The 15,582-nt window shown below is 45.8% G+C and overlaps 1 protein-coding gene across 1 annotated transcript in view; it reads left to right on the top strand.

Annotated features, from left to right (window-relative positions):
• The window catches only part of oxct1a (3-oxoacid CoA transferase 1a), a 49,275-nt gene that overhangs the window by 13,304 nt on the left and 20,389 nt on the right, over positions 1–15,582 (top strand). The window contains exons 8-14 of the mRNA XM_062516759.1: positions 3,499–3,606; positions 3,764–3,878; positions 4,189–4,283; positions 5,597–5,645; positions 5,870–5,942; positions 8,045–8,120; positions 14,901–14,990. Coding sequence (XP_062372743.1) covers positions 3,499–3,606; positions 3,764–3,878; positions 4,189–4,283; positions 5,597–5,645; positions 5,870–5,942; positions 8,045–8,120; positions 14,901–14,990 — 606 coding nt within the window. The remainder of the gene's footprint in view (positions 1–3,498; positions 3,607–3,763; positions 3,879–4,188; positions 4,284–5,596; positions 5,646–5,869; positions 5,943–8,044; positions 8,121–14,900; positions 14,991–15,582) is intronic.

Below are 15,582 nucleotides of genomic sequence, written 5' to 3'. Positions count from 1 at the left end.
AAAATATGTAATGCCACAATAATAAATAAGGCATGGCATGCAATTAAGCCAACTTTTATTACACTGTTGAATTGCTTTCTGCAGTCAGAATTTCCTATGTTCATTCTTCACTGCAGTACTCGAATGTAAACTGCATCTTGGCAAGTTTTGACCTGCGTGATATTGGATAGGCTACTGACAGAGGGAATCAAATTGGATGGATCTCAGTGCTATAAAGATGTGAACCTGTTTGTTGTAGTCAGTAGTTTGGGCTTCACTTCCATCAAACCATCAATCAAACCCTGCATTGCCCAACTGATCACCTGTAGCAAATGCTGGTAACCATGACAATGCAGAGACTGAAAGATAAGGGTTGCATACCATTACTTCAGTAGTCGAACTGTGTTGATGTCAAGTGGTCTTCATCCATTTGTACTCTGATTTGTTTATGCGACTTGAAAATGTGACCCTCTGTGGAATGGAACAATGGGAGATGTTCACAGTGGAAGCACACAATGATACGCTGTACTGCTTTGTTTTTGCATGTGTGAGTGCACTCTTCCTGTTCCCACTTGTATTGTGTGTTGTGGGCTGTGGATGTATGTGTTCTTATGCCGAAAACCCTCCGCAAGAATATCTCTCTCTCTGTCTCTCTCTGTCCCCCCCTCTCTCTCTCTGTCTCTCTCTCTCTCTCTCTCTGACCCACCTCTTCTGCCCTCTCTCCATGTATTCAGAGAGCATCTAGATGCATTGGCAACTATTGTGTTGGAGCTAAACATTAGCCCAGCATAGCATGATGGGAGATGTGTGGGCTTTGTGATTGTCATGTTGAGGTGTGGCCCTTCACCATCACCCCGCTGCTCACCATATGTCCCTATAATAGGTTTTATCCTCTCTCCCTGTGTCCTCTCTCTGCTCCTTGATGGAGTGTCCTTAAGGGAAAGGGGGTGATTTAGTTTCCTCTCTCTCTCTCTCTCTCTCTGGAGAATATTGAAACGTGTGGCGCTGACACCTGCTGAGAGAATCACGCTGCCTCGTATTGTTGGTGCCGCGCGACGGTCGGGAGCCACGAAAATTGGGACGGCAAATTGTAGGGTGATGAGCATTATTCCTTCAGCACTGGTAATTTCATTCCCTTTCTCTTCTGTCATCGTCTCCGCTAACTTGGACGTGGCGCGGCGTGCGCCGGCTTGGCAGGGTGGTGATTTTCTGTGCCGGGTTTGTTTACAGATGAAGAAGCACTCGGGTGTTGTGAACGCCGGAGAGGATTAGGCAAATTACCCTCAACCGGAGGAGACAGTTTTGGTCACCACAGCACAGCATGGCGCTCTTCATACATGAACATCTGAATGTACACAGCAAGGCCCTGGACATCTGATTCTCTTGACGGCGGCGGCAACAAACATCACCATATCCTGCTGTTCCCCATTGGATTGATTAACGCGGTTGCGTATAACTCCAGCTATACACCATAGTGTTGTATGAATCAGATATGGCAGAGCAGCACTGGATGTGGCATAAGCAGCTTCATCTTTATGCCAGACTTGGAAGAAGTAATAACAGCAGCGCTATTATTTAGCCAGCGTCTCCTGAGAGGCAAACCGACAGTCCAAACGTCACTGAAAATGACTTGGAGTCAGTGTACGGACTGGTGAGGGGGGGGTTGTGGGTAAATCCCCAGGAGTGAGTAGACCCTGGCTGCCACATGGTGGAGGTAATGGGGGAGCTGGCATGCCGATGTGCACCACTGACGGTGTCAGATTTAGTTGGCGCGGCTCCCGAACTCTCAACGAGACCACAAAGCCCACTAACTCTGTTTGCAGAGTGGAGCTCAGGCAGGATGCTCCTGAAATAGATCGCAATTAGGCTGGCCTTTTTTTTTTTTATATTGAGTGAGTGAGGCATAATGTTGGCTTAAAACGTTGTCGGGGGGCGAAATGTCATCGGGAAAACGGTGCCCATTTCTTTTACTTGTCTGAGATAAATTGGTGGTAGTTGTCTCTTTCTGTTTGCAGCATTTTATTATCCTGAAAGGGATGTTTTCCTCTTTTCATGACAGTCAATGAGCGCCGATTGCAGTCTCCAAGTGGGTGTGGTGACTCATGACTGAAGTGCTTTGTCAAATCTATTAAAACGACGAAGCATTAAGTGGAAGCCCCCTCATTTATGCAGGCCAGCTCAATTGCCATGCCTGTTTTCATTGCCATTTGCTTAGTCACAGAAGTAGGCTGTTTTTATTATTTATATATTTTTATCTCATTTTTAACAAAAATATTCAAAGGTAAAACCAATGGTTTCAGAAAGTGACACTTTAAAAGCCTGAAATCCCTGATGATTTAAATGCCTGAAGATATTATGATTGTATGTTTTCAAAACAATTGAAGGTAAAACCCTTTCTTCCACACTGGTCAGGGATCAACCTCAGTCTCTACATAACATTTATCCAATCAGGCATTTGTCTAATTCATATCTGTATTGTGTAGTATTAAACATCACCGATGCAGTGAATACCTTGAACATCTGCAAATAAATCGGTTAATATCTTTAGCATCTGTAGTACTCTACTTCACATCTACCAGACTGATTTGCCCTCACGTAAGCTCAGCACACTTAACAGAGGACAGATGTTAGGGAGTTACACTGCTCAGATGGAGCGGCTTTCACGTGATTGTTGTCACCTGGTTGCACCGCTGAGATTATGTGAGCTGGAGATTTGCAGTTTGTGGATTAGAAATAAAGCTACACTGTGCCTAGTCTCTGTCTGCTTTTACTTTTCGGTTCTGCAGGATGTACCCCCCCCCCCCCCCCCCCCCCCCCGACTCATAGTAGATGTTGGAGCCGTCCAAAACTATCCCTGAGAAAATACCCTGTTAGGCTTTTCTGGCATCTGTCTGTACAATCACTCTGTAATAGCCCAGGCTACTGTCCCCATGCCGCGTGCAGACCCCTGCTGGAAATCACTGGGGTTTAGGGCCTGCCTGTCTGGGTGTGCGTCTAAGCCTCCTCAATCGCTCCTCTTGGGCCTCAGTGGCTCGGTGCGTGAGCCAGGCTCCATGAATCACACTGACATCAGAAGCCTTGGAAATGAATGCTTTGTCATCACTAACGCCCAGCGGTGCTTCGTCTCCCTCGGCTGAATTAACCCCGGTGACGTGTGTGTGTGTCCAAGCCAAGGACCGGGATGGAAATGTGAAACTGTGCAGGATGGTGCTGGGAGCTTATCTGTGAGGTGTGAATAACGGTGTTTTTTGGGAAGGAGATAATGGAAGGTTTATGGAAGTGTGTGTGTGCGCCTGTGTGTGTGTGTGTGAGTGTGTATTGTGGCGTGAGATTTTTTGGCTCTCTGGTTTGATTTGTGAATCAATGAACTAGTGAAAACATATCGGTCGTCATTTCCCACATTGTGTTAAGACACGTTTGAGATGATCAGGAGAAGAAGCGAGATGATTAGAGGCTTGATGGCTCTGAGCTTCAGCCGATCTCTTGTAACATCAGAGGCCGTGTTGTGTGTGGCCACAGGTGGAGGAGGTGGTGGATGTGGGGACGTTTGCCGAGGAGGACATTCACATTCCCAGCATCTACGTCAACAGGATCGTGAAGGGGGGCAGCTACGAGAAGAGGATAGAGGTGAGCAGCATCAGACGGCCGCCGCTCCCTCGACTCATCCCTCTGTTTCTTTCATCCTTCTGAAAGACCCTTATCAGCTCTTCTTCTCTGCTCTCTCTCTCCCTCTCTCTTTTCTGTTTTCTCACTGTGATTCATTCTTACGTCGTGTCACCTGCAGAGGAGAACGGTGCAGAAAGGTCAAGATCAAAAGCCCAAGCCCAAAAAGGACTCGGACATTGTGAGGGAGAGGATCATTCGCCGCGCTGCCCTTGAGTTCCAAGATGGAATGTACGGTAAGCAAGAATGAAACGTCTACTTCTCACTCCTAAGGAACTCATGGTCTCCATGAGGCCTTCATAAAAGATATTTAACTTGTGGCTGCTTTCAAGATATTTTATGCAGTGAGTCTGTGTGTACTAGTCCTATAGGCTGTTCACAATGATGGCTAAAACAGAAATGGCAAAAAAGTATCACTCTTGCTAATATGAATGCCAATGCCAATGAATCACAGGTTGTTAGACTACTGTGTTTCTATGATGTGTCACTGGTCTACTGTGTTGCTATGCGGTGTCACTGGTTTGACCATAATGTGTGTTTGATTAGCAAACCTGGGCATCGGGATCCCCATGCTGGCCAGTAACTTCATCAAGCACGACATCACAGTCCACCTGCAGAGTGAGAACGGCATCCTCGGCCTGGTAAGAGTTAATGTTCCATTCCACTCCTAAGTACTCACAATTCCCTCACACAAAGTCTCTTGTGTCTTTTGTGCAATGCTCAGAACTCTACCTATTGTCTCAACCGCGCTTAACAGAAGGCTGTGTCTGAATTCAGAGCAGGTGTAGTGTATAGCAGCGGGAATCGAGGAAAAAAGAGCTGAAGACCTTGAGCAGAACTTCAAGTCATATTCAGCGTCTATAGTGTGTCTGTCCTCGCCAGATAATGTGACGACAGCGGCAGCAGGCAGACTAAAGTAATTGCACCAAGTTAATGTTATTTGACAGTCAGTCCTGTGGATCGCAGATTTATTTAGCAGTGTTTTGTCCGCATCCAGTTATTTTATGTTTTTCTCTCCAACATGCTTTTTCATGTCCAATTATAACTCCTGTCTAGTTTGTACTTTTATTCAATTCTCTTTTTTTTCTGCAGTGTTTATACTGTATATAGAATTTCTGGGTGTGTATGTGAGGGACCGAGGCGGTCACCCCACGTTGTGGGAGGTGCAACACTGGATGTGGTGGTGTTGAGGGAAGGAGATGGCAGGAAACGGCAGTTCAGTACAAAAATAATATCCATGATGCCTATGATGAGCCTGCATCTTCACAGTGTACATACTGTAGATAGGTCGCTCTCTGTTATAGGTTTCCATCTTTGCTCTTGTCCAATTACAATTCCCCTGTCTGCTAATAGCTGGGCAGGCAGCGGAGGCCTGGGGCAGACCTCAGCTCTCTAATTCTCCTCCTGAGGAGAGAGGGTGGAGGTGGGGGGGGGTTGGGGCGGGTGGTGGCGGTGGTGCCGGAGGCTGGGAGATGGAGATGCAGCAGGCTGCTGCTGCGCCTCATATCTGATGAAGTTAAATGAGCGGCACCGAGATGTAATGAGATTTGGTGTGATCAGAATCCTGATGCTTCCCCTCCTTTCCCCGTGTATAAATAGTAACCTCCCGACCGTACACCTCCCACCTGCCTCACAGCGCTGCAGCCTCATCCACTTAAAAGAGGCAAATCATCAGCTGATTAACGGAATGGAGACTCTTTTTAAAAACAGACCCTCTAAAGGCACAGACTCTCAACTGTAAGAGAGTGAACGGACGAACATGTCATTTCCTGTAAATGCAAAACCACTGACGACATCTGTGCGAATCTAATTACGTTTATCTGGCTTTGTTTCTTTGACGAATGTTTGTTGTTATCTAGTGTACTGTATGTGTGAGGTTATTGTGGTGGGTTGTGTGTCCCCATGTGGGTCATCATGTGTGCTGGTCGTAACTGCCCTTGGCTCTTGTGCTTAGGGCCCGTATCCCACAGAGGCCGAGGTGGACGCTGACCTCATCAATGCTGGTAATTTTTTTTTTTTTTTCTTCCTACTTGTACTCTCACCCTCAAGCTGGTGGCTGAAAAGGTCACTGTGGAAAAGGTTGCTCTACTTTAACAGAATATCAACATGCCTACACACACACACACACACACACACACACACACACACACACACACACACACACACACACACACACACACACACACAGGTTAAAGTGTTTCTCATGTTTCTCCTACCTTCTCTGCAGGTAAAGAAACTGTGACCGTTCTACCTGGTGCCTCCTACTTTTCAAGCGATGAGTCCTTTGCCATGATCAGGGGGTAAGTTCACGGTGATCTCTGCAATCTTGTTTTTGTTTTGTTATCTGGAAAACTAGGCAAACGTTGTGACAACCACTGTCAAAAACTGTCATACCAACAGATGCCTGCGTCTACCCATCAAAATAAAGGTCCGAGCAAAGAATGCTTGTTGCCCGACACACCATATTTCCTATCTATTAAGTGTCTGTCAAGATCAAAGGAACAATTTGACAAAGAGCTACCACACACATAAGGGTGGGGCCGATATCTGAGAGTGGGGTGTGTTTGTCTGGTAGCAGGAAAAAAGACAATGCGTTAGATTCAGAATATCAACTATTAGTGAAATCAAAGGCGTGACCTTTTGGGACCTGACAAAAGCGTCTTTGTGACAATGCGTTATTGTGGAGAAGGCCACACAATAGAGGCCAATTTGATGTGGCTTGTGGCGACTGTATCGGCCGCCCGTGCTCTTTCCCCTTTTCCACTGACATTTCCACACGGTCAGAACAGGTGTTCTCTTTAATTGAATGTCCAGCCGGCCGACCGGCCAGTCACATGAAGCGAGTCTGGATGTTTTTTTTTCCGGCTCGGGCGGTATTGAAAGTGGGTGAGGGTGGAGGTGGTGGTGGTGGTGGTGGTGGTGGTGGTCAGCAGTTCGGGGCAGGCAGTCGATGAAGCAATTAGATCGGGCCAAGCGAGTGGGCACACGGGGGGGGCAGAGGACAGGATCAAGCGGCGCGGAGGTGAAGATTGATGGCTCTCCTCGCCGCGCTTTACATTAGCGCTGCTAATCACCGGCGGCCCTCTCCGCGTGGCATGTGGGGAGCGGCGTCAGAGGGTTCAGTTGGGTTGTGGCGCTGTGGGGAGGTGAGCTGAGGTGTGTTAGTGGAGGAGATGTCTCCTGCCTTTTCTCACGGCCCACTCTAGTCTTTCCACACTCGGCATCACGGCCGTTTCTTGTCGTCTTGTGCTCGACCAGACTATCGCCATTAATCCACGACTGCTCCACACAGCCAGGGACGCATGATTCTCTCCCTCTCCCCCCCCCACTTCCCATGTCGCCTGAGGACTGAATTGTCAATGCACATATACACCCCCCCCCCCCCACCGCCATTCTTCCTCCTGCTGGTCCCTCTCTCTCTGCATTTGGCCTGGACGGCTGACTCATTTCACCACCCACCTTCTCAGCGCCGCGTCCCCCGGGAAATCCAATAACTGCCATAAATCTGGCGGCTGGCAGAGATGGAGCCGAGCGCCTTAGAGAATGTCTCCGGGGGCTGCAGGCAGCCATGTCTTGGACAAGTGCACCCCGCAACTTACCACCACCGCCACAACCGCCGCTATCCCCCTCCAAATCTGCCACGACATTAATGCGCATAGAGGAGAAATGTGATCCACAACGAAAGGCGAAAGACATCTTTACAGCTTACTTGACCCATAAATACAGCACTGTAGTAGAGAACTGCATGGCTCGGGACCAAGCAAGTTGGCCTTGGGGCCACAATATAACTGGATCAGAGTATAGTCGCTGTGTGGTGCGTTCGTCTATTATATTGCGAATACTTTTTGCACATTGACGTAAACGCCAGACAGATAGTTATAGAATGCTGTTTTTATCACAGCATCCACTAACGACTGATCTTCCACTGGGAAATAGCCAGCTGCTTTCAAGCCGTCTGACACAGATGGCACATGTTTTGGTTCATTTACTCTTGAAGGGCAGCCGTTGCAATTCACTTGCCTTTATTACACAAAGTCGGTGACAGACAGAGCTCCAAACATTAAGGTTGCGGCTTCTGAAGTAATTTAATATTCGAGAAGGCTGCTATCTGATTCACTCCAAATTAAAGGCAAGAAAGGCATGACCGACATTTTCCTGAAACGCACACACATATACATACACACACTTTTGACATTACTGCTAATCAAGTACAGTATATGCTTGTGTTCGTAAGTTGTTTGGGCAAAAAAACAATTGATTTCATTTATTTCATTTCTGACATATCAATGAGATATATGCCACTCAATGAGACCTCTATTGTAGCTAGGAAATGCCTATTATCCACAGCTATGGATTATGCGTCAGGCTGGGCTAACCATCAGTGTCGCTTTACTCTTTCTAGCGGCCACGTTAACTTGACCATGCTGGGAGCGATGCAGGTGTCGAAGAGCGGGGACCTCGCCAACTGGATGATCCCGGTAAGTTTTAGACATTGCTTAGCACATGCCCGTTCTCACTCACTCTCCGCAATCAGCTTCATCACCTTCTATGGAAATGATACCCACGGTCAACCTTTGTCTAACCTGTTGGCCGCCACCCCTGATGCTTTCACAACGTTCGCAAAAACGATTGTGTTAACACAAATTTGTAAAGCTATGCAATGATCTTGTCAGCATTAGGAGTGATGCATCATTGAACGATCATTATGGCTTGTGAAGGACAAGCACTATGTCCTCATTAACTCCCAGGTCTTGTTCACTCTGACATTTTCCCCACGGTCAGAACAGGGGTATTGAACAGAGCCAGTATGGAAAGTCGGCCCTGAGTGGAATAGAATTGTTGTGGCCTACCTGGCACTGATTCAAAACAGTGCTGTGGGAAAAGTTGGATTAGATTCATATTGAATTTTGTTTGGCAATAGCTGTAGAACGTGTGTGTGTGTGTGTGTGTGTGTGTGTGTGTGTGTGTGTGTGTGTGTGTGTGTGTGTGTGTGTGTGTCTGTGTGTCTGTGTGTCTGTGTCTGTGTTTGTGTGTCTCTCAGATGCAAGTACACCACATTTCCCACAACATTTCAGAATTAAATTCCAAGGCCTCTTATTTATATTCACTTATTTTTCCTTTCGATTATAGCAGGATTCAGTCTCTCTGGGGCGAAGTGTGTGAAATTGGAAATAATTCGAGGCGTCCACATTTTATATCACCTTCATTTATATCCGTGATATCTCTACCTGTTTTTACTCATTTCATGGCTTTAACAATACATGTCAACCACGTACTGATGCTCAAATGAAACATAGTGTTTGAAGTTTATTGAGGTTTATTGGGTTTATGAGAAGGTGAGTATGGAGAATTGTAAATACAATACTTGAAATAGCAACAGCATAGCATTGGCTTAATGCAGTCACATTTGTTTTACTTATGGAATGGGATAGAAGGTTTGTTATCACTAAAATCTCTGTTTGTAATTTGCAAACATTCATGGGTCATGGCATTGGTGTTTTCCTGAGCAAACCTTGGTGCCTTTGATTTAGACCCAGGAACTTGTGTTGTGTTGAAACAGCTATGGGAGGATGGTGTCTATGATGTTGGTGTGTTTCTATGGTAGAGTGGTATGGTACTGGGTGTGCAATTGTATTTTTGTTATTGCAGTAAATGGCCTGATGTCATGCTTGACATAGCAGTAAGTGGTCTGACATCATCGTTGTCATAACAGTAATCATTAGTCATCAGTGATACGGCGGAGGAAGCAGCTGGTCACCAAGGAAGCGCACATGGACGTGGCGACCCTGAGCATACAATGCATTCTAGCTAGTGGGACAAAAGCAGGTTAGAGACGTGTTTGCCACTGGTTACATAATGTTATGCAGCCACATAAAAACCTGTGCAGACCTCCAGTATTTTAAAGACGCACGGTCTTTCAGGTAGTGTGTGGTGCTGTCATTTGGTGTAGTTTGATTAATGCTTTGCTTTTGCATGGTGTGCCTCTCTGCTAACTATTATAGCCTCATTGAAGGATATTACGATTTGTTCGCACGTCGCCTCAAAAGTTGAAATTAGTCTCCCTTTGTCACACAGCGTTTAGTACGATGGTTATTTGACCTGTTATCATTTCAAGCTCACTGGATTCATTTGTATTTCATAGTCTCGTATCACCACATCCCTGCTAGTCTCTTCCTGTCTGAATGTGGCCTGAGTAGCGTGCATTAACAGTGGGGGGGGGGGAATATCATCTTAGACACAGCAGACGCCCCTAGGGGCCTGGTGGAAGATGTTCCCAGTAAGTTGGTTTGTAGTTGATTAAGAGGAGCCATAGTTGCTAACCTTTTAACTTAGTTAGCAAAGTATGGTTTTTGGAAATGCACCCCTGGCCTATAGTATGGAATAGAATCCAAGACATTCCACCATAGTAACTGTAGAGGTGCCCTGGTGGTTTTGAAAGGAGCTGAGGGAGCTGATCCCTATCTGAACCTTTCTTCCACCTTGGCTCGCCTGTTGTGACCACCTTGGTTTGGTGGGCAGCTGAGCTACTTCAAATCACCCTCAATGCAGATTTATGACCGTGCTGCCTGACAGTGTCGTCTCCTCCTTGGGCACGGGGATAAGTGGCCGAGGGCTCCCCAGCAAACTGCACAGCTCCCTAATTACCAGCACAAAGACGCTAGCGCAGGGGGGGTATAACAAAGACGGATGTCATTGTTGTCAAATCGGCTGTAGATGCTGGTGCCTCTGCTTCTGCCTCTGCCTCTGCTCAGTGGAGGCTGGAAGTGAATCTCTGCCTTATTACCTGCGCCGTCGTTACACTCGGGAGCCGTAGTTGCCAGCGAAATAGCCCATTTACTTGCCCGCGCATGAAGAAGGCAACATGAGTTATTACACACGGCCCTGGCTAAGCAGATCATAAACGACATGACGCTAATTACCCGTCTGACTTCTTTTCAAGTAATCTGGGAAATCACTGGTCCCAAATGGACGTTTAGAGAGGATTTCTGGCATTAGAACAGTGGGTTTACTCTCGGCACATGTGCACCAACAAATGACACAGCAGCGCAGTCGACTGACTGTTTTCCTCGTTGCACAAAGCCTACCACTAAAGAGAGATTAGCAGGCAAGCCACAGGTGGCGTGCCGTAACTCCACACGACTAATTTCACATTGTCATATAATGGCCCTCGCAAAAAGACCATAACTGTTGTCATAAAAGCCGTCGGCGGGAGCCGAAGAGCGTTCCTCTCGTTCTCCCATGGCCTCAACAGCGTGGGCTTTGAACATCAACGGCTCTCATCGTTAGCCGTGTCAAAGCACACTCCAGTTAGTCTGTGTTTTTTTTTTTTTTTTTTTTTCTCAAAGCGTCCAACTTCAAGACCTCCATGCTCTCACTGTCTGGCCTTTGTTCAGTGCCCCCCCTCCCCAGTCTTCCCCTGTGGTGCCGAGTGTTTACTAACCCCCCCCCCCCCCCCCCCTCCCCACCCAACCCCATGACAGGGCTCTGGACAGTCGATAGCGGAGCCCCTCGGCAGCGCGGCACAGCCCCGCACTCTGCCTCGGCAGCCAGGGTTATTTATAGTGCTGCCCAGCCCTCGCCCTGTCACCGAGGGACGGCTTTGTGCTGCCCACTCGCCTGGGTGTGTGTGTGCATGAGCGTGTGTGTGTGTGTGTGTGTGCGCGTCTAGGTGGCTTGGTTATAGGCTGCTCCCCACGTTGTTGCTGCTGAGCGTGAGGCTGTGTGTGTTTGGTCTGGGCATATGCTTGCTTACGTTACGACGCTGGAGGGGCTTGTGTTACAGTTATCAGTCAGAAACAGGTGGTGTTTGTCTTGTAGGGCTTTTTTAAAATGCAGAGCAGCAACTAAATGTGATTTAACGTTTTTGGTAAAGCTGATTGGATGCTGTCTTGCTGCACTTGAAATATGTTTGAAAATATTTACAGCAATTATTTCCCACTGAGATGGCAGCTCATTACTTACCTCCTTTACAATAATTAATAAGATGTGAAAACCCTCGCAGTTCAGAAATAGCAGCCCCCTTCTCTTATGCCACAACAAAGTAATGATTTAGCAGTCAACAGAAAATGTTTATTTAATTGAATTAAAAAAATGCACAGGTGTGTGGGCGGGAGTGATGAGATGAGAGAGAAAAGGAGAGAGAGAGAGCAAAAGAGAGACAGAGAGAGAAAGACTCAAAGAGTGAGAGCGAGAGAGACGAACAGAAAGAGAGGGAGAGAGACAGACAGACAGACAGAGAGACAGACGGAGAGAGAGAGACAGACAGAGAGAGAGAGAGACAGAGAGAGAGTGAGAGTGAGGGGGCATGAGTGAGTGTGATGAGGTAAATGGGGTAATGCCTCAGAGAGCCCTCGCTCAATCACTTCCTGTCTGGCCCTTAAACTCTTTAAATGAAGCAGACAGCGGCGGTGCAGTAATCACAATAATCTCCCATTTACTCTCTGCTACCCTGCAATCCCCTTAAAGTCCCCCGAGGACAGGCGCTCGGTCCAGGGCACAGGGACACTGAAGACACAGGGGTTCATTTGGGTTCCTGGACTGACTTACATCTGTTAAAAGAAAACAGTCCATATTTAGAGGAGTGGACACCACCCCTTGCCCTTACAGCTGAGTCATCACGTTAGAGTATAAGAGGGAGATATGTTTTGTTATTGTCAGTTTTTGTTGTTTGCCTAGACTTCTAGGTGACACTGGTATACAAAGAAAGCCATTTCAAATGCTTAAGATTATGGAAAAACAGACTCACAAATATACTTGAATGGAAGAGTCAAGATTGGTAAAGGGGAGAGGTGCAGAAACATTGTCTCTTTGGAATTAGAAGGTTCTATCTACGTTCTGAGCAGTTCTGAGATATTGAGTTTCAAATTCTTAGAATTCCATAGAGTTATACTGATAAGCAGAACAAACCTCTTTATATATAATGTTCAAAAATGCATACAACTACAACACCTCACCTCACTTTCTTAAGGTGTCACAGAATAAGAATACCTCAGTAACTCAATTTTGACAAAAATGTAAGATTTTGTAAGAACTTTAATAATTCTAAGAGGATGAGATGCCCTGATGGAGAAGCATACACGCTGCTTATCTTCTGATCTGATGGAGGAGTGCAGCTCCATCTGTCTCTTCCAAAGGGAAATTAGACTAAGTGAGCGTTCAGTCTGATTAGATCAGAATACATCAGAATAAACAGCCTTACTTTTGTGGCACGTATATGTATTTGCGTTGGGCTGATGCTTAGCTATACTGTCACCAAGTCTCTTGGGGGAGAAATTCATGCAATCGAGGATCTCTGCATTTCTCTAGCTAGCAGGTTCTGTATGTTATCCAGCTTCAGTTATCCAAGGTACTCACTCACTCCCCCTCAGCAACAACTGATGTAATGGTTCTAAAAGCTTTCTGGCCCGAAGGATTTTCTAATTATGTTAATACAGCCTGAACCATATGATTTAATTGTTGTGGGCTTGGCATCGGAAACACAGCTTATGTTTTTTTTCCCCCCCGTTCGTTGTTGTTGCTGCTGCTGGAAGAGGGGAGAGCAAAGGAATTAGAAGGCTTAATTTGATCCGTTCCTCGGGAGCCAGGGGAGTGTTTGCGCACTGCCGTTACTGCCCGACTTCTCATCCACAAACAGTTGAAAGGCCAAGCACATCTTGAATGGAGCACACTCCCACGCTCTCCCTCCTCGTCTGTATCCTGCCGTGCCCACGCACCGCTCTCGAAAAACACAAATAACGAGTGCAGGCATTGTCGCTCTCCGTCAAGAGGCCCTTGACCAACGGCTAACAAGTGTGAGGTCGCTGTTGGTTCACCTCAGGTTGTAGCTAATTTTGCAAATCATTCACAGAGGGTGCAACTGTTCTTTTGTTTGTCGTTTTCTGTAACAACGCTGACATTTAGACTACTTGGCTGAGACTAAGCGCAAATGATTAAGCTTTCCACACCCTACTCTATAGATATGTACAGGATATCAAGGATTTGTTGTAGATCAGACATGGTACAGTTTTTGAAGAAGGGTAAGTGTACCATTGAAAGACATCAACTATGTGATAACTTATTTATCCTGTCTGACAGTGGAGCACTGTGACCAAAAGTAATTTGGCATATTTCCCAAGGAGGCGTAAGATGCAGAAGTGAGTTTCCAAAGCCAATAACATTTTTGAACATTCATCGCGGACACATTATTGATGGACAGTGCAAAGGTATAATCTCCGAGGCTTTTAAGCCTAAGACAAAAAAATGTTTTGGAAAGCCTTTAAAAAACAGAGTTTTTTGACGGCTTTAAAGTGAATTATGACTCTATATAAAAAAATAGATGTCATTACAAGGTAATACGATTGTCTGGTAATGATGTGAAATTGTTCTCTCAAATTGTTCTCAAGTTACTTGAGTGGTTTTATAATATGTCTTTTTTTGTTGGAAGCATGATTTAGCATCCCAGCTGTAATGATTTTGTAAAATGACATTATTATTGACTACTGTTAGTGCTATACCCACACCTGCGGACACAGCGACAGGAAGTACTACAGGAGTAGGAGCTGAGCTTTCGATCGCAACTTGCTGTACACATGACATTTGAGAGGCAAGCTGTTAAATGGAATGTATTTTTTTTCTGCTTAACTCTGAGCCACCTCAGAATAATAACCACGGACAACAAAACACCATTATGGAAAATACCTCTTGGTTAAGCCTCAGGTAACAAGGTTTTCCGTTTCCTAGCAACTATGTCCTCTTCGTCTGCATGGTAAATAACTAAGATGCCATTTTGCAGGTCTCAAAAGAAAAAAGAAAAGTGGCACACTTGACAAAAGAGGTGACAAAACAGCGGCGAGATTAATTGACAAACGAAAAGGCTCACCGGTTCATGTGTGCTTTTGTAATTGCTCGAACGTCAAGGGAGTGTTGTCTTAGTTTGTTTGGAGTTGCTTTCCTCTGGCTCAGCATTCAATTCATTATCGCTTTCAAGGTCCAGTTCATCGTATGTTCGAATTTGGCCATAAAAGAGGATTACAGGTCAAGAGCCATTTATCTGATTGAAAGCTCTGTATGTTATGTAAGAAACACAATCATGCTACATAAGCCTATCTGTATTGTCATGGCCTCTCCTTCACTGATTGGTCTTTGTTTTTCCAAAAACAAAATCATGTTTTTGCATAGCTTTATTGTTTGACAGATCAGTGAAATAATGTCCTTTCTTGTGTGTGTGTGTGTGTGTGTGTGTGTGTGTCTGTGTGTGTGTGTGTGTGTGTCCATCCCAGGGGAAAATGGTCAAAGGAATGGGTGGGGCGATGGACCTGGTGGCCAGTGCTGGAACTAAGGTGGTGGTAACCATGGAGCACTCCGCAAAGGTAGGAACAGTCACACACACTAACTGCCTCATGTCTGCTGCTGTTAAAAAGTTGTGGTTCGCTAAAAAATATCCTTGTTTTTGAAGGGAAAGGACCACTAAAACAACATCAAGTCAATCTGAAACACAGTGTCGACATCATTAATGTTGTAAAATGACTCTAGTAGAAAGAAAATGGGAGAGTGTGGAAAAACAGACGCCTCACAAAACACCAGTGTCAACATCAACATCAGGATGCTGGCCTTCCAGACAGAGTTGCAAAGAAAAAGCCAAATCTGTGACTGGCCAATGAAAAGAAAAAGATTTAGATAGAAAAATGAAAACAGAGATGATGGAGAAAGACTAGAGAAAAGTGAACAGACACATCTAAGGTGTACAGCTCAAAAAGAAGAAAGTTTGTGAGCCATTTGGAGGGAGTGCGACGGTCTTTGAGTGCTTTGATGCAAGTAAAATGGGAAATTTGTGCAAGCAATCTTGAAGAAAGAAGGTTATTACCCCAGTTTGCAATTCCATGCCAGACATTGTGGACAGTGCTTGATTGAAGCCAATTTCCTCCAAAAAGAGGATTGTAACCCAAAGCACATCTTCAAACT

Source organism: Sardina pilchardus, chromosome 16 (genome assembly GCF_963854185.1).
Source record: "Sardina pilchardus chromosome 16, fSarPil1.1, whole genome shotgun sequence".
Lineage (NCBI taxonomy): Eukaryota > Metazoa > Chordata > Actinopteri > Clupeiformes > Clupeidae > Sardina > Sardina pilchardus.
This window is presented reverse-complemented; position numbering and strand designations above follow the sequence as displayed.